At 42.2% G+C, this 26,873-nt stretch overlaps 1 protein-coding gene across 1 annotated transcript; it reads right to left on the bottom strand.

Moving 5' to 3' along the window:
* KIAA1211L (KIAA1211-like ortholog) lies at nucleotides 1-26,065 on the bottom strand. The gene is made up of 10 exons (XM_010575750.1): nucleotides 26,017-26,065; nucleotides 24,893-25,058; nucleotides 21,857-21,992; nucleotides 21,330-21,494; nucleotides 20,619-20,687; nucleotides 17,390-17,620; nucleotides 13,656-15,267; nucleotides 2,838-3,037; nucleotides 968-1,103; nucleotides 1-146 (listed from the first exon to the last, which is right to left on the bottom strand). The coding sequence occupies exons 1-10, from the start codon at nucleotides 26,063-26,065 to the stop codon at nucleotides 1-3; spliced, it is 2,910 nt and encodes a 969-aa protein (XP_010574052.1).
* Between the last annotated feature and the right edge of the window lie 808 nt (nucleotides 26,066-26,873).

Here is a 26,873-nt window from a genome sequence, read left to right as displayed (position 1 = left end):
CTATTTTATAATCTGTGGCATATCACTCCAAGCTTGTGATTTCTTTTTGGCCAGTTCCATCCACGATGGCTGATCTGGAGCAGCATTACTGGCTTTCTTCAAGTGGCTTATTTCCTCTTTATCCTCCAGTGGTGGTGATGGAGCTACTGTGAATAAAACACATGGACATGTTATGTTCGCTTGCTGTACAGCTATACACGCTAGCTCTTTCGTTAAAAACTTCTTGTGCCCTGCTCTAAGGTAGAAAATCTTTACATTTCACATGGAAGCTTCTTCTGCAATACGTTATTGAGGAAATAACCATTCTGTGCTCAAAAGAATGCAATGTTTTTCTCAACACTGATCTCTTTAGTCCCTAAATTTACCAAAACCAACATGATGACCTGGATTCCTTGCTGTGCCTTATGTTAACACCCAGGCCAAAGAAGAAAGAGTCTTTTCATTAGCAAGAGCATTCATTTGCGAATTCCTCCTTTACCTAGCCCCCAAGTCACAGGAATTTTATTATCTTCAAAACTGCTGCCCTTCTTTCAAATTTGAATTTACTAAAAAGATTCAAAGTTATTGTGGGAGGACTGATGGGCAGACAGTTTGTGATGAAATCATTCCAGCTTGCTGAGGAAACCACATTAAAACTGAATGTGACTGAAAAGAATTTTGCATACATTTTACACTTTACACTGGGATAGTGCATTTGGGACCCAGTCCTGTGAAATGGCCTAGCACTCTTGATTTGCATTTCTTTCAACACAAGTTTTGACTACTCTGTAATTGAAGTGGTCAAAAGAATATGCCACCAAATAAAACGCCAGATATGAGCACTGAGAAAACAGTTTGCCCTTACTGATGTGGGGCTGGGGAAGAAATTACAACCTAGCGCCTACTTGTTTTCCAGCACACTCAAGCAGGATTTCTTCTGACAAGGTTGTGAGATAGCAGCCTACATTTTAAGCATTTTATTTCCTACCGGGGACACAATGTGACAGTGAATTGGTTCTCAGCAGCAGCTCCTTCATTTCAGACTTTGTCTCTTTCCTCTGTTCTTCAGAAGTGGTTTTAGGTGCCAAGTGTGAAGGTTTGCTCCATTGCTGCTTCACTGACCCCTAGGCACAGAGAGGGATAAAATCCAGGTAATGCAGAGAGAATGAGACCAGTTTGGAAGAGCAAAGGGAGTGGATGCAGTGCCTGTCATGGTCCAAAGACCACATGTGCTCATCATAGACTGGTCCCAGTCCTCTCACTTGAGCTGATACCTGTTCAGAAAGCTCCAGTGGTTTCACGCTAGCATCCGTGATACTCTACAAATTAAAACTATGCCTCTGTATCTCTTATTCAAAATGGTATCTATGAGTAGGTTATTATAGTCTTCAATGCAAAATGTATTTCAAGCCCTTTGCATACCTCTACTAACATATATAGGATTTGGAAACAGCCTTGTTCTCTCATGTTTCCCTTCTACCTCCCAAATTTTGTGGGTTAGGGCACTGTATTTTTGGACAGTTGATGGTAAATGGATTTTCCATAAAAAAGAAATTGAACACAACCTCCCATGGATTTTCTTGCCAGTATCAAAAACTACCCTGAAGCGATACTGCCTGGTGCCATGTGGGAGAAGGAGAAAGTGGGAGTAGTACAGTGGCACCCAGCCTCACATGCTGCAGTCAGGAGCATCTTGGCATGTTTCTCTGTTAGCTGATACAGGGAAATAAAATGCATGCCATGAATTTTAGGGAACATTGCCAGCTAAAATCTCTAGTTTCCTATTCTGACACAGAAACTGTATTTTGGGATCATTTAAACCCTTGGTGTTTTAAGTGCTATGACAATGTTGAACATTATTGCAGTTCATAATCTTCCCTAGACATTTTATTAGGTATTATTTCTTGTTAATCTAACCACTGCTATTTTTCATCATCTAGAGATCTTCTGTTATTCCAGGATATAATACAGCTATCTGGGTTTCTAACAGTACCACCTGAAGCAAGAAAGTAGGCCATTTGCACTGGGAATGCTATACTGGTATAGGACAAACATGCTCCTGCATCAGTGCAGGGTTCTTACTGTGCCAGAGGTGATACAGGCAGCACTTGCACGCTGCTGTCTCCATGAGCTAGCCCAGTACCAGGGAAGCCTTGTTAGTATTCTGGATTAATGCCAAGCGCTTCTGCTGGCACACCTTTGTCATCTGGGAAGATTACTTCCTACAGGCATCACCCTCTTTTGCATGGGATCTTTGAAGAGGCAGAGTCAGCCCATATTCCATGGCACCACATGGCCGTCTGAGTTATCCATATACACAGAACCAGAATTTTTATCTTGGCACTGTCTGCAAGTGCAAAAGTTATTTTTATCCTATTTCACTTCTCAAGGCTCTAAAAATTGTTACCTAGGAGCTTCTGGGACCGAGCTGTTCATTCAGTGTTAAATCAGTCAGGCGGTATAAGAGGTTCAATGAAATGCTGTGCTTAGAAGGATAGTTAACAAGAATGTATTCCCTCTGTATTGAGAGAGATCTGAGACTGTACAATTTAGCACTTCATCCTGGGTATTTTAGCATGCAATACACACATTAGATCTGGTAAGTAAGTATTGGGCACCCACAAAATTTTACACATCTCACATAGTTCCAGGATTTCTTGGAGATATAAAATCACGTATCTGAACAATCAGAGAACTCTGAATCTGTAACACATTTCCGAGAGCAGTGTCTTTCTTACTTACGAGTATACTCATTAAGCATCTGTAATCATTACGGCATGACTGGTAATAGAGCAGTAGATCCAAAGAATACTACAGGAAGATGATATGAAAGCATCACAAATTTGTACCCTAAGTACCTCTGTTCGTTCTTTCTCTTTATTTTGTTTCTCTGTATCTGACTTAACATCCAGAGCCGCAAGTTTTTCTCTGTTGAGTTCTTGTTCCTGCTGCATGCCCCTCTGCTTTTGCCTTGCTATGGAAATCCAGGCTGGTTCTGCAGGAGTGTCAGGATCTCTTCCGGAGTCTCCAGCAGCCACGGGGGAAGGCACGCTTCTTTCTGTTGACAGATTATTTATGTACATGGTTATATGAAAGAGAATTGTAATTAGCTTCAGCTTGCACTTGCTCGATACACTGATTGGTCCCAGGATGTGTGATCAGCCTGGGTAAATAGGAATTCTGTTTAGTTTGGTCTCCAGAGAGCAATCTTCCTGTGCTCCCTGTTTTAAGTTACCATTCTACTGGTGAAAAATGCTTTGCATCTTTGTTCGGCTAGAGTCGCAGTGTCATTGCCCTCACGTGAGGGAGATGCAGAAACACGAATCAAGCTTCATTAATCCACCTATTTTCCAAGGTCTCGCCCTCTGCCCCCTCCTCCCATCTGCTTCGTGGCCTCTTAGAGACAAGCAGCAGCCGATTCAAAGCTGGACACAGCTGGACCATGGTGTGGCAAAGGCAACCCCCTCCCCGCTGTGGCTGCCCTCGGCTCCCGCTCTTCCCAGGCCCATGCAGCAGCAGCTGATGCCTTACTCTGGTTCCTGCCTTCCTTCCACCCCTTTAGGAGCAGCCTCTGTCACGCAGCCCCTTGGTGCCCACAGGTGCTGTGGGTGACTGAGCACAACAGTCTGTGGCGTCTGATCACACAGAAATAGTGCTAAAACCACAAGGTTAATTTACGGTCTTTTTACGTAAGGTTTACTTTGAGTTATCCCTGCTGATGCTGGCCGTGTTCTCCACTGGGGCCAGTCACATTCATCATGCTCTACCAGAACTGAGATTTCAGTGAGACAAGAAAATAAAAGCACTTCCTAGAGTAAAGGGTCAAAAGTCCTACCCTGCTGTCCTCACAACTGCTACCCAGGGATGAGCAGTATCCAGAGGTATGGGGAAGTGAAATACCCCCTATTCAAATATTCTGTGAAGGGAAATCCTGTCTATACACTGAGCAGAACTGGATCAAGAGAAGAGCCTCAGCTCCTCTGTTGGCTGCAGCCCCCAGGTTCTCCACTTCTTCATTGGCTGCTGCACCCAAAATTCAGTTTTTCAACTAAAAAAATGGTTTGAAAAAGGAACAAGAACAGTACTAACACCCTTAGAGCCATGTTAGAGCCATAAGGAAAGACGATTTAACTTTTCCCAGCCGTTTCTAGCCACTAATGTACCCAAATTTATGGAAGGCTATTTCAGAGCAGAAGCTAAGCTTCTCATCCTCAAATCACACATTATCCTGCCCCTAGGAAAAGTTTGTTACCTAGTCAGCATCCTGTTCAGGGACCCAGGAGGAGGCAGACCCAGCCAGGAAGCATTACTGCCCCAAAGTCCCTCGGGGCTCAGCTGCTGTTCTGGAGTAGAGCTGGGCCACCCAGCACAGGACCGCATGGACCTCTCAGACGCATTTCTGGAGGGCTACAGTCTAATGTAGGGGAACGTGGCCCCGCTCAGGAAAGCAGGCAAATGTCTCTGAAGGCACATTTGAGATGCCTCATAAAGGCATAGGAGATGAAAGGGATGATGCTCTCCCAAGAGCTGGAGTCTGCAAACTCAGGCACATTATGAAAGCCCACAAACTTTCTTTGCTTGGGGATTTTCTCAAGTCACTATTGTACCTCATCAGAGACGGACTAGTTACTTGAGCAAGAAAATATTGTAAAACCTATGTCAGCTAAAAACCACAAAAAGAGAAAGCACAAGTTTTGCTTTAAGGCCAAAGCAAGATGTTTTGCCAGCTGATGCCTGCATTTCCCTTCACATTCACCTCATGTGATCTTGCAGGGAAACCTCTGAAAGAAACAAGCCAGAAAGTCCAGCTGTGCAAATGCAGCACAGATAAAGCAGAGCCCTTAGATGCTGAACGAGCTTCCCTCCCTCCCGCACAGCAAGCTACTTCAATTCTCTGCATCCTACCTACACCCCATCTTTCTATGCCAACAGCTGTTTCTCCCATAATCTTCTTCCCTTCTCTTTGCTGGCTGCCCTCACTTAATTTTGTCTAATTTTACAGAATGATAGAGAATAAGGCTGGGAGCGATCTCACAATGTCATCTAGTCTATCCTTCAGCTGCAAGGCAAGAATCAGTTACAAGATCAATTTCACATGTTTCCTGACAAATATGTATCATCCAACCTGTTCTTAAAACCCTGCAAAGACAGGACAGATCTCAGACTCTCCCTAAACAACCTATCCTATGGCTTGGCTTTTCTTTTTCTACTCGATTTTTTCCCTATTGGGTAAGTTAAATCTTCCTTGCTCTAATTGGAATCCATAACTTCTTTTCCTATATGCTACGGAAATGAGCAGATTATTCATAGCCTCCTTGTGGCAGCCTTTTATGCATTTGAAGACTTAGACCATATTTTCCCTATTTTAACTTTTCTGATTGGTCATATTCTCTAGATAACTCTTGCTTTTGTAGGAATTGTCCTAATTTGGTCCAAATCATCTTCAAAATACAGTGCTCAAAACTGGCATATAGCACTTGAGATGAAATGGTGCTAGCATCAGGTGAAGTGGAAGGACTACTCCACTTCACCTGAGATGGTCTCCTGTACACATCAGTCAGTATGATGAGCTTCTTGCACAATGATGTTATTGCTGTTTCGTATTTAGTTTGTGAGCTCCAGATTGTGTTACTTCCCCTCTTCCATTCCCCATTTGTATCTGTGCATCAAATTATTTTTGCACATATAACAGAACTTTCTACTTGGTATACGAAAATATTCTTTTCAAACTATGTTTGTACTTTCCCAAGGTAACCCTGATTTCTATTCTTGTCCTCCAGTGCGCCCACAGGCTTTCCAGCTTGGTAATACTTGCAAACATAATAATCACACATTTAGTTCTGTCACCTATGTCCTTAAATATATTGAATAGTGTCAGACCTAAGATGGCCACCATCTAATATGACAGTGAATCATTAGCTGGCACACTCAGTAGCTTTGCACCAACCCAATGAGTAGCTTCACCAAGACTGTATTTATAGGAATGTCATTATATTTATAGGAATGCCCTATGATACCAGTTATCATTTGATTTGAATGCTCTTGACCAAGTCATGTTGGTTGGAACTTATATCTATGTTATCTTGTAGACATTTAGAAATAGCTCAATTATTCCTTTCAGCAGTTCACATTAAGTTAAGTGGTATGTAACACCCTTTCTCTCTCCTTCTCTTCTTCATCTCACCTCCCTTTTCAAGATGTGCTACCTTCTGGAGCCTTCTCTTATCTTCCGCAGTTTGCCAAGATAACCACTAGCAGCTCAAGGACTGCTAACCCATATTCTCTGAATATCTTAGGACAAACTTCCATTAGGAGCTTCATAAGCCAAATTGATGTGATGCCTGCTAATGCATCTGCCATCACATTCCATCCTTTGCTTGTAGGCCATGCCCTTGAACCCATCTGCACCAATTGCACCTTTTTAGGTCGTCTGCAATTTGGGCAGGACCTGTTAGTGCATTGCCCAGTAAAACCAGGTGCCACGCTTCATCAGTTCTCAAAGCACTACTGTGATACGCAGACTGACTGCCACTACTGAAGGTGATGGTGATGTCTAGTGTTCCTCAGAGGTGAGGATCCCTCACTCAGTACAAAAAGTAGCTTTTCACTTCAGTTACCTTCTATCCAAATAATTAGTTGACTCGTTTTCCTAGCATCCTATAATGAATATCCATCCGACAGTTACACTCAATATTACGAAGGTGTTTCCCCACCAAAGCCTCCCTGTGCCCTGCTGGACTCATCCAGTAAATCCATCCCATCAAACACACCCTTTCCCCCTGTGCACAGGCCTCTTCTCAGCCCAGAGAAGACTGGGCTGCTTCTCTGTACAGCTACAGACACACCACCACACGCATCCGTTTCCACCACCTTTTTACCTTCCTTCACTGTCTGTAACATCTTGGTGCTCACAAACACCAACGTCTTTACCCTGAAGGCCCTTTTCAATCCACCTACCAGCTTTGCCATGATACTGGGAACCTGGCTTCTGCCTTGATGCTGCTAGTGATGTACTTAGTGTCTGTGATTCAAAATCACCCTTTGTGTTTTGTCCCATTTTCCCTGTCACACCACAGGAACTTTCTGTAAACACCAACCGAACTGCACATTGTTCCACCTCTGCTCCCAACATACAATCAATATCAATAAAATGACTGCTATGCCCAGGCTCTATTTACTGCGATACATGTAATGGTCTTATTACTACCTGTGCTCCTGTTTCTCTGTTATCCTCACGGATTTAGGATTCATCTTTCTGTTATTTCGATCTGCATCGCCCAGCACAACAGGGTTCCCAGTCCCACAGCGGTATGTCTGGAGGCTGCTATTATAACAGTGTTATTCATAAGGCAGACACTCTAATGAAGGCATCAAGCACTTTTGCTCTTCAGACAACTCTCCCTGATGAGACGCCAGACATCCTAGTCATGCCAATTAGAAGGCAGCCGAATTAGAGACAAGGATCATCCCATAAGAGATGGTATCAGAATGCTCCTGTGATAGTAGGGAACAAAAGCTCTTTATCATCATCTTAAAGATTTTATATGTATCTGTACAGGCCTGACTTAGGACAGCAGAGTAGTATCACCTACAGAGGATCAAGACCTGATCTGCTTCTGGGAGGGGCTCTCTAGTTTCTTTAAGCAATTACGTTCTGCCCTTGTTCCTGTGAGAGTCTATGTGGCAGAGAGCCAGGCGGACAGGCAAGGCAGGGGAAATACCTTATCTTCAGCAAAAAATCATCAGATGCACACGGGTTGTGCAGGATTTGCTACCTCATCTGTCAGCCAGAATTACTGTAAGGGGTAGAAGAGTCATATTCACTATTTATTATCTTTCCCATTGCCCAGAGGTCTTTACATCCTCCCACCTCCAACTAGAGAAGGTTTCTTGGCAGTATACATGCACCGTTGTTCCAGCCAGAAGGATGAAAGGTGGTGAAGTAATCCAGGAGATAGTACAGTGAAATGAGTCGGTAGTTTAAGGTGGTCTGAGACTCTCCTAGGAAGCTCTAGGTACCCTGAGGGGCACCAAGAGGCCAAAAGCTTTCTTGGGAAGCGCCTGTACGCAAGAGAAGTGCTGCTTGCACACCTTCCTGAATTCGGCGACTGTCTGATCACCTTGAACAAGCTCTCCCTGTCTTACCTCATCTGGTCATAAGGTAGTCTGGGCGCTTTTATGGTTCCCCACGTGGCAAAGCACAGCATTTAAAGAACCGGATAGCCAGAGTGGAACCAAAAGTACTCAAAAGCACAATGTAATTCCTGCTTCTGCTGCACATTGCATGCACAGCACAGCAGCCAGCACAACAGCTCCCAGCTGGTAAATGCCACTTTTAGGGAGACAACATAGTACAAAATGCAAGTGGTGGCATTCTCCGTCGGAAGCTGGGTGAGTTTGAGAGGCCACAGCCGTCACAAATGCCCCATGTTTCACTTCTCTGGTGAAGCAGGGCTGAGCCTCTTGCTTCTGCGTTACACTCGGGAGATTTTCTGAATAAAACTAGAATTTGAATCATATTCTTCAGTTCTTATTACAACATGTTATTTTAAACAATATGCTATTCAACTTGTTACTTAATAACCTCATAAGCTAATAAAGGATATTGCTGGCAGCGATTTGTCTCTCGTTCACTCACAAATAACCTCGTGATTGCATCTTTCCCTGGTTTCCTTGGAGCTGGCTTGGCCTCAGGCTTTTCAAAAGGCAAGTGAGCCCCTTCTTCCCATCGGGATAAGTCACCAACAATGGGAATATACTACGTCAGAACTTGTCAAGTCATCAAGCTGCTTTGTGCATAATGTCACCATGTATTAAAACTAGCATTTAATGTAGGCTGTCGAGGTCTTCTGCTGCCATGTGAAACCCCACCCAGAGGCTGCTGAAGCCCTCCCTTCACATCTTTCCCACAGCCACCAAACACATACGGACAGTCGCAAGACCAGCTGCTCCGTCTGTGTTCTTCGTCACGTCCGCAGCTTCCAGACTGACCCCCCAGGATAAGCCCTGAAGCCAAGGGAACCACAGCCACCTTCTCAATTCCCTTCCACAAACCAGAATCACCCAAGCTCTTCTCTGCTGGGTCTGACAGCGGCAGGGTGGGCTGTCTCAGTATTCCCTAAGGGGGGATATTCCCCTGCTGCAGCCCCATTAAATGCAGGTATCTCTTTCCTTCAGTATCTTACTAAAGCAGCTTTTTTTTTCAGACTAAAGCTCTGATCTTATAAATGAAATTTCTTCTGCTTAAATATTGTGGAAATGAATGTGTACACTTCTCATTGATAGCTGTGTATTATCCTTTAATGTGTGCCAGACTGGTTGTGTGAACAATAAGAAGAAGATAAAACATGAATCTTTATGTACAAAAGGAGATCTATCATTGACTTGTTATTGTGCATTGGTTTATACACACACAGAAAGTGAAAGAGAAATACATACCTATTTCTGTCTATTGACAGACAGATATACTGAGTATATACAGGTGTATCTGGGGGGGGGGGGGGGCTGCTCATATGGATAACCGCGGCAAAGACATACTTAACATTACCCTGAGATTTAGGGATTGATTTTTTTTTTTTTAGAGATGGCCTCAGATATTGTACCCGTTTCCTTTAAATCTAAAGCCTTTGTGCACACAAAATATAGCAGAGGCTCTTTATAACATTTAAATCTCATACCTGAAAATGAACATCTTATGCCTGCAAGGACTGCAAAGAGTGGTTATTCTTGCCATACATCTGTGCAGGCAAAAGGTCAGAGGCAGAATATTAGAGCCTTTTGAAAGTCATACCTCTAACAGCAAGCAAAGCTAACTTGTGGATTCCCTGCATATTTTAAAAGCAAACATACTCAAAACTAATCCAAACAACTTTACACAGGGAGATAACACCCCCTGTATACAACAGTGTCATTGTTTTATAACACTGCTTATGCATGCATATTTAATTCCACACTGTTGTAGCTTTGCTCATTTATAAAACACCAGTTATTTTAAGATAGGCTTTACAAATGCATATGGCATTTAGTATATCCCGGCCTACATATTTCCCTTTGTTTATTAAATCACTACATGCATTTGTGTCAGTGTACACACCCAATTCCTTAATTTCAGACAAAGCTATTCTAAAAGATTTGGCTAAGTATTTCTGACATTTCTTTCTTCTCTAAGCTGCTCTGCAAGGTATTTGACTTTTGGTTGGATCTATACCATGGATGCCAGGAGAGTCTTTTTTACACAAGAAACTGCTATGTTTGCATCAAAGTCTATTTCGCTGCTGGAAAACAGCCATATTGCAAAATAGCCTGACACAACCGAAAAAGCAACTTCTTTTCGAAAAAGACAGCTTTCTTTGCAGCTGTAGCCAGGGCAGCATTAAAGTAATGTCTTTTTTATGTAGAGAGAAACATTTTTCTTGTCATTTCAGAGCCTGTATTTGACAGACAATACACACCAATTTCATTCACCGTTATGTTCACCGTCCCTCCCCGAGCTCCCTTCCTCTGTTAGAGCATGTCTCCTTGCTACAGCTCCTCAGCTGCTGATTTTTATATATCTTAATATGCAAATTCACACAGGTATTGCTTGTAGTTTTGCTCTTGTAATAACCTGTTAGCATATGTTAATTGTTTCTGCCCTTTACAGGATTTATAGCAAAGTGTATCAACCCCAAATGACACAGCTTAACCTTTTAATTCTTGCAAAGACTTGTGCCTTTAGCTTCAGAAACTTAAGAATTACTCCTCCTGGGGTGACTAATTTCATGCAGCCATTAAAGAGTCACCTTGCAGCCTGAGAGAGGCCAAGCAATCCCCCACTAGTTCCCCAGAAAACTCTGGAGAGCAGGAGTGCTGCTTTCACCCGGGGCGGTAAGCCAGCACCCCACCAGCCCTCCCACTGCCTTTGGTACCAGGAGTGCTGAAAAGCTAAAAATTTAACTGAATGAACCAAATTGCTCCTACTCACCCCATGACACAGCAAACTGACTTTTTCGAGATAATTGTACATGAGAAGGGAACTGCACCCCCTTACATCACCGCTTCACAGCTTGTCTTCTTCAGCGCAGGGATTTCCTAACACTCAGTGGGAAGAAACTCCCTGACAGCATAAAGTCTCTTCCGATGGTGACCACAGCTCTTCAAAAGGGCTGATGAACTCAAGGACTAGCAGAGAGCTGGGTGCCAGCATTAAGGGCAGTTGGATAAAAAAAAAAAGAAGTGGGTGTCCCAGCAGATCAGGAGGCCAAAGGTGGCTGGTAAGCCACGCAATCCATGAAGGGCTGTGCTGATTGTGCTTGTCAGGTTTCTCCTGCTTGCGGTTGCAAAGACACACTCCTGACTCACTGGGCTGAGGCAAACGTTTCAAAGAGCTTAAAATGATGTTTGGGCTGGGGTATTGCCCTGCTAAGCCCTCATTACATCCCGTGGCTCTCCTATGGTGAGGTGCCAGGGCAATCAGAGGAGGTGGGCACACCTCGTTCACCCACGACTTTAGGTGGCCAGCTCAGGCTAATGTGGCAACTTAGCACAAGGAGGTGCTTGGTCAGATGTCTAAGGAGAAATGTCTGCGGTGGGGTGGGAAGAACCTCAGGTCAGTTTGGAGCAGACTGCTTTGTATTTAGAATTAAAACTCTCTCTGAGTCCTGACACGCCCACATATCAGAACCCATTACTGAGGGACTCCAAGCTGGAAATATGTGGAAAACTGTAGCAGCTTTGCTTAAGTTGATACAGTAAGATCAGTAGGGCAGCGGATAAGATTACCATCAGAGACCAATCCGAACCACTGTGTTAAACAACCCCAGGCCATACAGATTTGGTGTAATACTGTCAGGTGGAGAGGAACGTGTCCAAAACGGGGCTCCTCGACCTGCGGCCCCAGGTTCAAATTCCAGGTGTGTGCATCCCTGCCAGGGGGACTGGGGCACAGCTCTCACCTGCAGACCCTATTTTGCAGAGGACAGTCCTGAGCCTGGAGGCAGGAGTCTCCTTCACCCCAGGGCTGAGGAACAAGAGGAGAAATGTGCTCCCCAGCTCCATTTCTTCCCCTTCTCCCTCCTCCAGCACTCACTGTCTCCTGCCCTGCTCCTGCTGCAGGCACCCTGGGACACAGCAAGTGGGATGTGAAAAAAGGCTGTGTGCAGGAGCACTGGTACTCCTGCTGCTTTCCTCTGTCCTCTGCCAGACCAACCCTACCGTGCTAGATCTCCTCCTCGCTTGTTCCTGGTATGACTCTCCCCAAAATCTCAATCGATCAGAGATTTGGGCATCACTACAAATAATCAACTATTCCTCAGGGCAGGGCAGAGGAGAAAATGCCTTTAAAGGGAGTGTTGGGACTATACAAAGGGAAACCACCTTGCCCGTGGGATGCGGGGAGCCTCTGGCTGGACAGCTCCCGTGTCCAGCCATGGAGGCAATGAATCCCCTCATCTACGGCCACTGGGAGAGCAGAAAACTGTACACGTGGCCGGTGCCCTGCAAAAATATCTGTGATGCTGCAGCAGATGGAATCTGCTGTCACTCAGGGCGTCAGCAGGTTGCCTCTGGGGCCAGGAAAAGGCTTTTGTCACCCTACAGGACAAGTGGCCTGCTGTGTCCTGAGGTCTTCTTTTGGCTTGGTGTTCCCCCACTCTGAAGCTCAGAGACTGATCCCAACTGGAGAAGAGCAACCATGCAGGGGAGCTCTGCAAGGGCACAAAGAAACCTTTTCATTTGCTTGGCCAGCATCTCCTCCTTACATTCTTAACATCAAACTCGTGACCAGACAGATTCAGGGCAGGGAAGAAGTGTCTCCCATGTATCAGAAGACCTAAAGATTTTTTCCCCTTTTGGCTGTTCTCTGAAGTGAAGAGCTGAGGTCTCCTCCTAGGATTGCTTGAGCATACTTCACCTAACTTGTTTATTGTCATTGCAAAGACCTTAGACAGTGGTGCTGCTTCCAGTCTTTTCTGTTCTCTGCCTGTAGCACACAATAGGTGTCCAGAGGACTGATTTTTTTTTTTAAACTCTAACCCAATCATATAATACAGATAACAGGGTAAAATTTAACAATCTGCAGTAGACATGATCTTACGGTCTCTCCTGGCTTTAAACTCCAAGAAGCTGCAGGGTAGTTAATTTTTGTTTTTAAACAAGGAATGAATAATGATAAAGATGGATAAATTAATAAGCAAAGCTCAAAGAAGACAATAAATAAATAGTCTGTTGAGCATGCCAGGCAGTTACTAGTATTTCTGCCTCAATGCTATGGTGAAAAAGAAGGCCTAGAGGTCTGAGTCACTCATCCCACACAGGGCACTGCACTTAATGTGTGCTCCTGGGTTTTGAATTGCCATACAGCAGCTCTGAATGGGGACACTTAGTGGCTTGATATTTGTTTCACAATACTTGCTAATGCATTTTATTTTTTGAGTATCCCTTTACATCCTTTAAACAATGCCCTGAAATGCAAAAATCACAGGCAAAAATATCTTATTTTGTCTGCTGCTTGTTCCCTGATGTCCTTCTGATAATGTTTTTAGCAAGGGAGAATCAGGGAACAACATCACTGAAGGCAGAGCCATCAGCTCGTGCTCACCAGTGTTGTGACTGACATGACAGGGCTGCCTCATGCTTTCTTACAGGTAAGGTCATTCCTTATGAGTTAATAGAACTTTATAAAGTTTTGTGAGTCTTACCAGGCACTTTACAAGGATTTGACTTTTTCTCCAAGTCTCTGTCTTCATTTCTGGATTCAGGAGAGTGAATGGCTTTGTCCTGCTTCTCCTTGTTTGCAGTAGTATTTGGAACAGTTATGTTTTGCAAGGCTGGCTTTTTAGGCAACGGAGGTTTGCTACTAAGCTGTTCAGAGGACTTTGCTTTGGGTTTGATCTTTTCATTTAAAGAATCACCGATATTTGTATCGGCTGTTTTTTTGATCTGTGCCTTATCACCTTTTAGAAAGGAAGTCAATCCCTCATTTTCTAAATGAAGCTCTGCACTGTATCTTTTAATCCCTTTTGATTCTGGTGATGAGTTGTCTCTATATTTCAAGGACAGTGAGGTGGATCTAAGTTTCACTTGAAAAGGACTTTTATCTTCACAGCTTGGCTTATTCGGAGATACCACCAAAGAATCATTTGGCACCGGCACCGAATCAACAGCCGGAGAAACACAGCCAGCCAAAATTTCTGCAGGTTGGCCTGTATTGTCAGAGTTGGACTCTGGCAGCAAAGCCTGCTTTTTGTTGCTGCTTTTTTCCTCCTCCAGGTCAGATCCCTTCTGCAAGTCTTCTTTCTGCTTCTCATTTCTTGAGGAGACCTTTGCTTTGGACAGGAAGAATCCGGTATTTAACGGGCTTTCCAACTCTGATCTTTCTGGGAAGTGTAGGCTTCTGGTCCTTGGTCTCTCCCGCGCAGAGGAGACAGAAAACTTCCTCAGGGCATTGAGTTCATTGGCTGCTTTTTCAGCTTTCTTCCCCAAAAGTTCCTCCTTGTGGACCAGGAACTGACTATTCTCCTTACCAGAAGCAGCTGCCTCTTGTGCAATCTTTGTTTTCTCTACAGAGCAGGAAGCAGATGATCCCATCCGCGTTGAGGAAGCAGGATGTGAAACATGGAACGAGTCCATGGGCTGGAAAGAACCTGTGGAAAATTGCTTGCTGGACTCTGACAATAGAACAACCTCTTTCTTTGCCTCTTTATTACAGGGCATTTCCACAGGTATCTGATCATCCTGCCGTATCTTTTCTTCTGACCCCACCAAGAAAACAATAGTATTCTTATTAATTGAAATATCTTCTTCAGATGGTATTTTATTTACTGAAAACACAGTAAGAAGGTCCTTATTTTCTTGATTTAAAGTATTGATTGACACATCATTCACATCCCCAGACAATAGAACCAGTGTTTCTGAGGAATCTTCTTGCCTTTGTACTTCTCTGTCTGGACTGGAGTAGGAAAAATTTGCGGAGTCTTTGCCTTCTAACAGCAATGAGGACTCAGACTTCACACACGTTTCCAGTGTTGGTTGGCAGCCCTCCGGTTTCTTCTCTGGTAGCAGGTCTTCCCATACAACAGCAGACTCAGAAGTAGGCTGAGTCATCGCTGGTCTCAAAGCAGGGGGAAGGTCCTCAGGCACTCTGGGCTTTGGCCAGGTAGCCACATCCTGCGCTGCAGCTGTGCCACATGGCAGTTCTTGATTGCTGGGTTTGAATACAGCATCTGGCAAGTCTGCCTGCACCTCCTTTTCATCATCCTCTTCTTCTTCTGGGGTACAGCTCAAATCAGTCAGAGATTCAGACTGGGTCCTCTGCAAGAAAGAAATTCAAGAGAGCTCCATCACCACGTACAGATTTACTTTTTTTCTTATTCATCATTGCATTTACAACCAAGACCTTAGAGAGGAAGGCAATACTTGCCTCCAATGCTGAGCTCGCTTTTTTCTTAACCTACACATTGGATGCTTTTTTATCTAAGCAGATCCTGGAATAATGTATTTAACCAATATAAAAGCAATCAGTGACACTTTCTTCTGCACAACTAGTGATTTCATGCCTTTGTAGATGGGAAGTTCATCAAAACAATGGCCATTAGACCGTCCTTGGCACTTGATTCCCCAGAGCATACTGGGTATGTTGTGTTGCTCTTGGAGAAAAAGCAGCACTTGAAAGAGGAAAATCTGTCCCTTTGTATTTTGCTACTGCATACTAGCATTAAAAATAAAACAACCCATTCTAGCATGAATCTGAAGAGGGAAGGGTACACAGAAGGAAGAGCAAAAACCTACCAAGTCCATCCGGTTATGACACTCTATGCCAGCTGAGCATCTACCCACATATGGCAGTCTTCTGTCTAATCCCACTGCCATACAGCATTACAGCCTTGCCTCATTTGTGTAAAAGTCTTCTTTTTCTTTCACGAGTTAGAGTATTTGATAGAAGTTTATAAATGCATATGTAGTTATCTGTGAGGTCTTGTGATTAAGCTTCAGGTAAGGACTGGCTAAATATACAGGGGTTTTTGAAAGCACATTATTAAGCTGATGAATATGCCTTTTCATATGGTGCCTGTATTAGCTCACTGATTCACTGTAGTTTGTTGGGTAAATATGTATTTTGGATGTAGGCTCTAATTCTAATAACACAAAACTTGCACTCTGAAGATACTTTTAGGGTTCTTCCAACTTCTTGTTTTGCAAGTGTAATTGCAAAGACAGAGCTGCAATGCCACCTGCATTCACAACCCATATACACAGGAACATAAAAGCAGAAGACATCAGTTAGCCAGAAGCAAGGTGCACAGACAGAGTCAGGCAGGAAAATAATAAAAATTAGATTATCGAAAGATGTGAACACTCTCCATGGAAAACCAGTCATCTGGCAGTTTATAGGCAGACTGGACAAAGCAATTGTATTTCGGTAACATTGTTACAATGGAAGAGGAGGTTTGATCAGTGAGTTACTGCTTTACATGCTTTTCTAAATAAGTGGCCTCATCATTGTGTTGCGCACAGCGGTGCTCTACCGAGCCCAAAGATCACTCACAGATTTTGGAAAACACAGAATATCAGCTAACTAATATTTAGAGACAGAGGGCATAATATTCCTGGTGTTAAGCAAGCAAATTTAATGGCTTAAATGTATTTAAAACACTGAAAGAAACCACAAACAATAAAGTGCAAATACTGTGGTAAGAGCTGCAAACTTCAGTTCTAAAAAGAGAAGAGAAGAAGAAAAATTAAACTATGTCCTTCAAAAGATATGACAAAGAATCAGATAAATGGTGTTTTAAAAGGATGGGTTTAAAATTTTTTTTTAATAGTATAAACTTTAAAAATTTTTTTTCTGTGGAGACTTACTTTAAGTCTCTGTAGTGCACATAAAGGGTTTACAAGTATTGGGGCACAGAGAGGGCTGAATTCAGAACAGTCCTAATGTACAGAATTTGGCTCCAATTAATAGGTAATAACTTATTCTTTCTGTACTTTTTGAAAATATAAGCCCAATTATATTTGGAAAGTTAAAACTGCTCTGCCATCAATACTCTCTCAAAGACTCTAACTCTCTCAAGGATCTTTCAGACTAGGAAAAGTACACAAGTTGACCATAACGCTTTGCAAAAAAATTTTCTTAAGTAAGAAGTTGTGCAATCAGCCCCAACTTCTGCATCACAAACAAGATACTAAATTGTACTGCACAGTAAATTTAAGAAAAAATTGTTACATAAAATGCTGCATCAAGAGTTAAGAAGTTAATATTTCATCTGTTCCTAGTGTCTGCTCCCGATACGTAGCCTCATCAAATAACAGCTATTAAAGCCCAATGAAATATCCATGCCGAAATCTGCCTTTTCTTATATCTGAGTTTGAAATAAGTCCAGTAAGGACTTCCTGGTTTTGTGTCAAAGGTGACACTGTTTATTTTCACAAGTACCTGAGAAAATCTTCTCATTTTACTGGATCTCTGGTTCCGAGGTTTTATTAAAAGCTTGTGTTTAGCAGCAGAATTATCCAAGCAAGAGAAAAGCTCAGGTGGAGTGTCAAAACTGGCTGCAGGCAAGACGGTATTGTCAGATATCTGGGGAGCTCCAGTTTTAGCACTTCCATGCCTAGGGAACAGCTGACCGTCTGTAGAGCAAGATCTAAAAGAAGGACCCAATGTAACCTGAAAAAAAATAAATCCCCAAATAGAGAATCAAACAAAGAAACAAATAAACAACAATAAAATAACAATTCTACAAATAAGGGCCCATGTTTATTTTAAGGTTGCCTCTTTTTCTTTTTGACACCTCTTTAAAATACATTGCATTTCCTAATGTTGCACGTGGAGCACTGGTGTTGTTCCTACCCACAGTTCTGCTGGGGTCTAGTATCTCTAGCTTCCTATATATCATCAGGTCCCTTCCAACTCTACAACACCCTCCTAAAGACAAAAGAATCAAACATCAGTGGCATTGACACTTAAGTCAGCTTGCATTTTCTCCTCATGTATTTATATCTGCAAAATAACTAGTAAGTTTACCTGAAATGTAAAATTTCATTTGCAGACTATTCTGAGGAAGGAAATGATGGACAATTCCTACTACAGGCCAATAACCCATCCAGAAACAACTCCTTAATGCTCCAAGGGGTGCAGTACTTTCACGAAGCTGGAATCCAGCTTGCCTGTGCCCTTCACCAAGAACTACCCTAGTCCCAGGGCTGAGGCAAAAAGGAGATTGAAAAATTTATGAAAAATGACTCTAAAGAGGGTTCTTCCTTTCTCTCAGATTCAGTTTTTGCAAATAGGCAAAACAGTATTTCCAAACTATCTGTCATGGCATTAACATGACCTCTGACAACTCGTGACAGCACTCCCTTTGCAGGCTTGAAATTCCTGTTCATTTCATCAGAGGAGCTTTCCTCCTTTGTCATGCTTTCTTCTGCGGGCTTTCTTCTTCCTTCTTCTTTTCTTCTTCTTTCTCTGGAAATGGTATTTTACTGAGGGGGTTGGATGGGAGAAGGGGAGAGCAGGATAGTGTCGAGGGAGGATAAAAGCGCCAGTGTTTTCTGCAAGTAGAATTCTGCATTATGCACTGCAGCCAAAAGATACTCTGTAGTGTAGCGAGGTCCTGCTACAGCTTCCTCAATGGCCAGGGGAAATCTCCCACTGATTTTAGCAGAGGCTGGATCCACAGCTTCCAATCATGCATTCTATTTAAGAAAAAAAACTAGCTCAGCCATTCTGAATAATGGATGCTCTCATTAATTTTCCCTCCACAATATCTGCAGTCTAGTACTCAAACATGACTAATGTACAACAAACAATATGTGGCTGCATTATACATTAGTACCTAACAGTGAATACATTGACATTTCAGCTCCATGATAAGGACGTAGCACATGTTCTCTTTCAAGGCACGTCATTATTTGCCTGCCTTTCTTCTGGCTTCTGCTTTTCCTCGAGAACTTTGGATGTCTTCTCATTGGCAATGCTCAGCATTGGCCATTACACTGGAAAATCAAGAATCTGGTTTGTTACTTAAATTTCAGGAGCCTGAGTGAATGCCAGCTCTGAGCTGGCTGCAGAAGTTGCTTGTCCCACGAGGTCTGGCTCCGGGGCGAAGCCTGCGGAAGGAGGGGATGGCTGGCAGACCCCTTTCTCCAAATCTCATTGTGCACGTGGCTCAGTTGTCCTTCAGCTGGTCGTGCTGGGTGGCACAAGGTGGGGGGCCATGAGGAAGCCCCATCCCCAAAGCCCGGATGAGTCAGTTGTGATCCCTTCCTCCCTTCTTCGATCCAGGAAAGCTTCCAAGACGCAGCAAGGTGTCACTGCTGCCCAAAAACTCAGGGTTGCATTGTGCAAACTCTTCAGCCCTGCGAGCTGGTCTCCTCTGACTTCTAGAAGCAGGCCTAATCTCTCCGAAATGCCAGATAGTAGACACTGCGGTTTGGGAGTAAAGCTTCTTTCTGGCTTCTTTCTGAAACAGGACGGGGATGAAGAGAGCTCTAAGCTAAACGATGGGGCATGTGGAAAAAGCTGAGCAACCACATAGTCACCACTGTGTCTCAGGAGTCAGCGAGTGAGTCAGAGAGTGATGTTAATGGAACAACAGGGAGACATAAATCCTCCGTTAGCGAATATGCATCTGGACTGGACAAATTTACAGTGAGCCTACACCAGTTCCCAAGAAATACCTTCTTCACGTGTTCTGTTGTTTTTCTTTAAAAATAGCAAAATTTCACTGCATATAAGCAGTTTTTCAAACAGCTGCCTGTGGAATCTAATGAGTGTGGCCAGAAATCTTTGCTGAGCCCTGCTGCAGCTGGCCTTGAAATAAATTTTGCATAATTACCAAGAAATAGTCAGCTCAGGACTAGCTTCTCTACTTCCTTTCTGCAATTCCCCTCTACCCCTCCTCCTATTTCTAGAAAACACTTTTCCCTTTACCCCCTGTGTTGTTTCTACCATGACTCCAGCTGCGGACAACTAAAAGGGACTCTTCAGAGCCTTTCGAAACTGGCCTTTAATCAGCCAGAACGGCTGGCTGCTGATTGAAGCAAGCCATCTATTTGCCTGTACTCAAGTCCTGAAAACATCACTTCAGCAAAATTCACAGCCGAAATCTGACTGAAGGCTGAACCTCAGACTTCTAAGCAGCAATGTCAGCCACTATCATCAGGCAAACACTTTCTGCATCAGTGCAAGGTAACCTTGTACTTAAAGCAAGGGTCTAGGCAGATTTCAGAGGATCTAGATTTTGGTCACAGCTCCTCAACAAGCTTCCTCCCTTATTCTATGCATGTAACACAAGCAGCCTTTACTGCAATTTCCCATCTTTAGAAAAGGGGATACTGTTTCAATGTCTAAATCTGGTTGGTTGTGCTTGCAGATTAAATCATGTCTGTGAAGCCTGCTAAAGGATATGAGCTATTCTAGAGGGCTTAATTATTATCAATGGGCGATTACTTGGCATCAGAATTATGTTGATAAATAATCATAACTTTTATGTTAGACGGACAGGCATTAAAAAAGCACAGCAAATAGACAGGCATGCAATTACATACATACAAAGTTGTTTTCTGCAGCAGACAGGCAACAAAATAATATTTATGTCTTACATTTCTTTAAAAAGCTACTATGCATAATTTGCTTGGCCCTTAATACATTTGGCAGAAGTTACCTGTTCTTCTTCTTCACTGCCTGTTCCAGCTAAACTCAAAGAGCTAAGGTGCTTGTGAGAGTCAGAGAACTGCGGGATGGAATGAGGAAGAGATTCAGTAAAAGATGACAAACAAGGTAGATACACTCGCAGAAACCATCTACACAAAGTGCACACAGATACTGACAATGTAAGTTGTTTTTCTCTATAGTCTTAAGGATTAGCAAGGACACTGCAAACATAAAGTGTAAGACATGCAGATAAAGAATGAAATAATGTATAACAAAACTATCATTTAAAATGAAAAAACAATTTCAAATTCTTTTATGTTTCTTTTTCCGATGACAGCCTCGAAAAACATTAAAGAAGACAGCTCTCTTATCAGCACATTCAAGGGGGAATACAGATTTTTCAGCCTTTTTTTTTCATGCCTGGCAGCTCTCTGTAGTCCCTAAAAAACCCCCAGCATCCCCATGAATGCATACAAACACATCCTCTCCTTCCTAATTCTGCATTTTCTGGCATGATATTTATATTTTAACAGGAACAGAGATTCTAAGTAGCTGTTTACACAGAGAGAAAGCATTTTCCCATTTCAGGTAAGGTATTTCTGAATTGTTCAGAGATAAAGTAGTGATACCTTTAGCAAACCAACTAAATTTATTCTGCCTTCCACACACAGGTAAAACAAGTCATTAAACACTGATTTTTGTCAACACTAGAACTACTCACTCTTGTTGTTGTGCCTGAATTTAGGTTTTCATGGAGCAAAGACATTTCTGGAGGGCTCCTGGGTAATCCATCATCTTCAGAACTGGTCCCAGCATCCTCTGTTCGCTTTGCATGAAGTCCAAATAGAGGCGGAGGTCCCAATTTCATGGTAGGCTGGAGTTTCAACTTCAGTGTGGCACAAAATACATTAGCATGAGACAGTGATGGAGGTTTCCCCAGTACATTTTTTAGCTAAGGTCAATGAGGTACCTTTATTTTAACTTCACAATTGAATGATCCAGGGCACAGGACATCTCACTTTAGATGTTCTCTTAGGGAGCCAAACAACCTATCCATTTTTCAACTACCATTTAAATAGAACCAAGATATGATACTGCGCTTTAATTAAAAAATGCGACATTTAATGTAAGCTGCAGACAGATATTACTTATTAATCAAATGTTCAACCACAAATATTATCCCACAAAATCAAGCCTGGAAAGATGTTCCACCTCCTGCATTTGAAAAAATTATGTTGTGTACATTACCTGTAAAGCTCTAATCCGATCAGAAACGTTTTCTTGAGAAAACACTCTTACTGGCCTTGCAGGCTCTTGCCCAGTCTCAGGGATGAAAATGCTATCATGTGATAAAGCTCTGCTTCCCATAATGCCTTTATGTGTCCTAGAATAATATAACAAATGAGTGAAAACATACAAGTTTTTTTGCCAGTCCTCTTACTCTTAACTCAGGTGGTCTGTTGAACATGGAGTGGGGGATAGGTGTGTGCAGCATACATCACACACGAGATTCCAGACTTCTCCATGAATACAATACAGTCATTCAGGCTAATCTAGGTAACACCTTTAAAAACCAAACAAAAAATTGCAAATGCTGTTATCTGTCACTGTAACAAACTGAATCAAGATTAAAGACAGTTTTACCCCAGCAATTGAGTTATATCTTATGGCAAAGCTACTGCCCCTTGGTTGGAAGCCAGCAGCTGGGTTGTGTGACAGTGCCACAGGCAAGCCCAGGTGCAAAATGAAGGGAGTTCACATAAATGAGCCTGTACCTGAGATGGACTAACTTCTTGCTAATGTAAGAATGTGTCTTGCAAATGACTGACCATTACCATAGGAAGAATAAGTACCTTTTACTATTTAAGTGCGGTACAGCATTTAATGTGTCTCTGCCATACAGGTCATTAACAAAAATATTTCAGTCAATATAATTCTCACATAGAATAATTTACATAAATCCTTACAAGGTCCTGTGCTCTTTATCAAGATCCCTGGGATTTTCTCTTACAAGCCTGGGGGAAACAGTTTTTTATGGACATTCTTTGTGGGCTAGTGAGAGGAAGCGGAAGATGCTTTGTGGGGTAGCTTCTCTCATATTCTGTCTCCTACTTTTGATGCATGCGGTATGTAACTTCTTTTGCAGATTTACATGTGGGGCATGAACACCTTGTTTCCCCATGGGAACGGTACAGGAGACCCACGGACAGACAGCTAGCTGCTGGGATGTCTCTTGTGCTCATTTTCCTCAGCTTAGCTCATAGCCTAACTGAGCAGGGATCAGAAATGTGTGCATGTGGCATTTCTTCTAGGACTCCCTTCTTTTAAGTTTTTTAAATAAGACAGCTATGAAATGGCAAACCAGGGTACAGAATACAGAACTGTTTGGGTTCATGTCACTATGAAGTTAATTGAGCAGACATTTTAGAGAAAAAAAAAAAAGAGTACTGTGTATTTTTGGATCTTGGATACTGTTATAGGGACATTCAGGAACATAGAAAAAGCATGGCAGAAAATAACATTTTCTGTGTAATGGCTGCTATAAATATGTTTGATAAAACAATAGCAGGAAAAAGCTGATCTCTCTTCCTGCTGCAGAAGGAAGGAAAGCCTGCTGCTTCTGCTTAATGCATTAGAGACATTAGAAGAACAATTTATCCAAGTGAAAATGTGATCTCTCCAATGCATCCAAGGTCAGACAGATCTATAGCAATTTGCAAAGTAAGTGCCAGTTAAGGCTGCAATGGCTGCTCAACGCACCAACATTTTACAAAGACTGCAAGAGCAGCCAGATAAGCAGTGTTGTTGCATGCGCACATTTATCCCAGCATGCTACTTTTGCTTTCTCTTTCTAGCAGATGCATACCTCCCGGATGCGTAGTGGAGGTACCCTAGATGTCTCCTCAGATTACGAGTGCTCGAATTAATTTTCCTTCCTTTCAAGGAATTTCCTGGTCTTTGTCTGTCTGAACAAATAGTAAGAAACAGTAATGTAACAACCCTGCGAGTAACAGCACAGGAACATGGCCAAAACAGCCAAAGACCCGTACCCACTTGGACACGACCTCGTTGAGTCATGCACAAGGGAAAGAAAATCTGACCATCTATGTCTTAAAAATGTGCTGTTGAACAACAATGCCAGAGCCCCCTGTTAGACCTGGTGCTGCCAGGAACTCCTGGGGCTTCAAGCTGGACTAATGTTACTGCTGCCAATGCCACAAAAGAAAAAAAAAAAGTTAATAATTTTTTTTGGTTGTTTGGCGCTGCCTGGTGGCCGCGTTGCATAATGTCCTTTTACATGGCCGGGATGGTTTGCCTTTCCCGGCCCTGGGCACAGCAGCATCTATTGCTTGAGGACCAGGAGGCTTGTTCTGAGGCACAACATCCACCAATGCAAGGACTTGCTTTTTAGGCAGCCAAGGGGCTCTTCAGTCCATTTCTCCATCCAGGAACACATCTGAACTTCAGACCGGGTTTCTCATCGTTACCTTTCAGTAGTGGGTAACATTTTTGGCAATGTCTGAACAAAGAGGATTTTCACAGGCAGACAGATACACAGGCTGGGATTCAGCTGGTCTAACTTCAGATGTTAAACCACAGGTATCTACATCGGAGCTGGTCACCTCAGGCTCCTGTTTACATTCAGTGGGGAGAAATAGGCACTTCTAGAGCCTGGTTCACTTGAACTTCAGACATCTACACAAGAATGACACAAGCTTTCTTAGTAATGTTGACTTCTCTCTGCTGATTATAATAGGCAGCTGGTGACTAACTCAGATGCAGACATTTGTCCTTTGGTCAGATGAATCCCATGTGTACAGGGGAAATAAAGGCTTCACAGCCTCTGGTTCCTGCTGATTTCAGTTGTAGTCATCCCCTCATCCCTTCCTTGCTTTCAAAACCTGGCGTAAATGGTTGTGCATCTAAATTTCTTTAACAGTCCTTAGGAGTTACATTTTAGGGGCATAAGACAATCCTGGTAAGATATAAGCTGAGTACCTAATTCATTTTTGAAGATGGGAATTACATTCTTTTGAAATGATAACCGAAGGCTTATTTATGATTAAATGAAAGCTTTTTTAGTTATTATTTCTTGCTGCACCCCATCCAATTCCCTTGTGATTTGTCTTGCATCAGCCATTTTAATTTTTCTTTCCTGAAAAAGGCAACTGTTTGAGAATGAAGCATTCTGAACAAGCGGAGGAGGCAATTTTGGGGTGTCTTTAGTCAACAAACATTGTAGCAGTTCTGTATTTGTTTACCAGCCAGAGTCCAAAGACTTACTCAAGTTCATCTTCAGAATCATAATTAATGTGCATGTCATGAGAGGCCGTGACATCACTTGTTGACTGGAATAACTTCAGACTGCTGCTCCCAGAAGACGACGTCTCTTTCCTTTTCTTTTTACCAAAAAACTTTTTGAAAGATTTGAACTTTGATTTTTTCTTTCCTAAGTGAAGAAACATAAAGAAGATGCAACCAGCAGCATGTGCGAGTTTTTTTGAACAGTAATAATTCCTTTATAATTTCTGCATAAGTGGATTTTTTTCCTGGAAAATGTAACACAGTCCAGTCTTGCATTAATGTCTTTCAAGACTATACTAATAGCATGAAATTACTATTATCTTGGAGAATGGATTGCAATGTTTATGACACATAAGAAATAACCTATGGCATAGAATCTTTCCTAATAGAGTTTCTACTTGCCTCTTGAGATAATTAGACTGTGAAGAAAAACTTTGGTATTAACAGCCTGGGATACAGAGAAGAAATTACAACTTGGAAACCCACCGCCTTTGTTCAGCAAGCTAAATAGTGATGATAAGGACAATGTTACCAAAACCAATTTAAATGTAGAAAAGGCTTACATAGGTGGAATGTGCAGTGTTGGGAGGCTAATGCTTTTAAAATGTCAGTTCTATAATACATCCCAGAATATTCTGAATGCTAATTACAAGACTCAGTGGATCACAAAGTACTACACTAGAAATCAAGCAATAATCTTTGAAAAGCAATGCTAGTCTGCTCAGTGAGAAAAGACCTGAATTAGGATCAGCTGCAAGCTCTGAAGGAAACTACTTAAAATGAAATCAGTGTTTTGCACAAGACATCCAAAAAACTTGTGCCTGTCCCATATAAATTGTTGTGACAGCACTGCGAGGCATCCCTGTCAGCATTTCACTTATTGTTGGATCTTGTTGGGTAAAAAAGTTAACTTGGTCACAAGATGCTACAAAAAATCTTATTTCAAGCCTCTGAAAATGTCAAAAATATAACAGCTCTTGGAGACAGGAGGAGAGAAAGGGAGAATGCGTTCTCTAAACAGATTCACTCCTATGATAGAGCTAAGGCACTGAGGCTCAAGAAGTCACACACTTTTCATTCACTGGGGAAGGAAGCAATTCTACCTGAATTGTCCTCTCCATCTCCTTCAGTCTCTCGCATCTTAGGCTCCATTATCCTTGAGGAACTCAGATGACAGTCACTAAAGGAGGTAGAAAAAGTGTCGGTCATATCAACAAAATAACAATACATCCCTATATATGTGTATACATACATACAGGCAAGTTACTAAAATATAAAAATATAAAATAATACATTATGTGTATGCTTTTATTTATAAATACATAGACAATATATGTCTAAATATATGTATTGTATCTATATATAAATATACATAAAACATAAAAATATCCCATAGGATGAAGCTTATTAGGCTAAGGTATAATAGATTCCATAGAATATTTCCACTTTCATAAGATAATAGTACATCATGGTTTAGTTAACCAACTAGCCTCTCCCGACTGAAAATTATGTTTGATGAGATTCTCAAATACTTCTGAAAGCATGTATCAGAGGAGGTGGGCTTCTTTGACTCTCACTCTCTGTGCCTATTCAGGACCACAGACAAAATGTCTTTGTGATAATTACAGCATTTGGGTAACACGTACAAGTAACGTTAGTAAAGAACTGCACATATTTTTCCTTTATTTATATCCAATTTGAAGTATTCTACAGATTCTAGTTTTTCTTCTTTTTTAAGCAACTTGTGAAAAGGTAACAACTCTTTTTATTCCTTTGTTCATACCGACAATAGAAAAATACAAGTAAAAATAGAACAACTGATTTTCTTCTTTTCTTCTCTCTTCTTTGCTTTTTGAAAGCAAAATATCACTTTGCTTATTAAGGTTCCTAAATTAAAAAATATTTCCAAAATTGTACATGTCCCAGGCCTGAGGACAGAATATCTGTAATTTAAAATGCA

The sequence above is a fragment of the Haliaeetus leucocephalus genome, unplaced genomic scaffold (assembly GCF_000737465.1).
Source record: "Haliaeetus leucocephalus isolate CR32 unplaced genomic scaffold, Haliaeetus_leucocephalus-4.0 Scaffold495, whole genome shotgun sequence".
Taxonomy (NCBI): Eukaryota; Metazoa; Chordata; class Aves; order Accipitriformes; family Accipitridae; genus Haliaeetus; species Haliaeetus leucocephalus.
The sequence above is the reverse complement of the archived record's forward strand: the minus strand, read 5'-3'. Positions and strand labels throughout refer to the sequence as shown.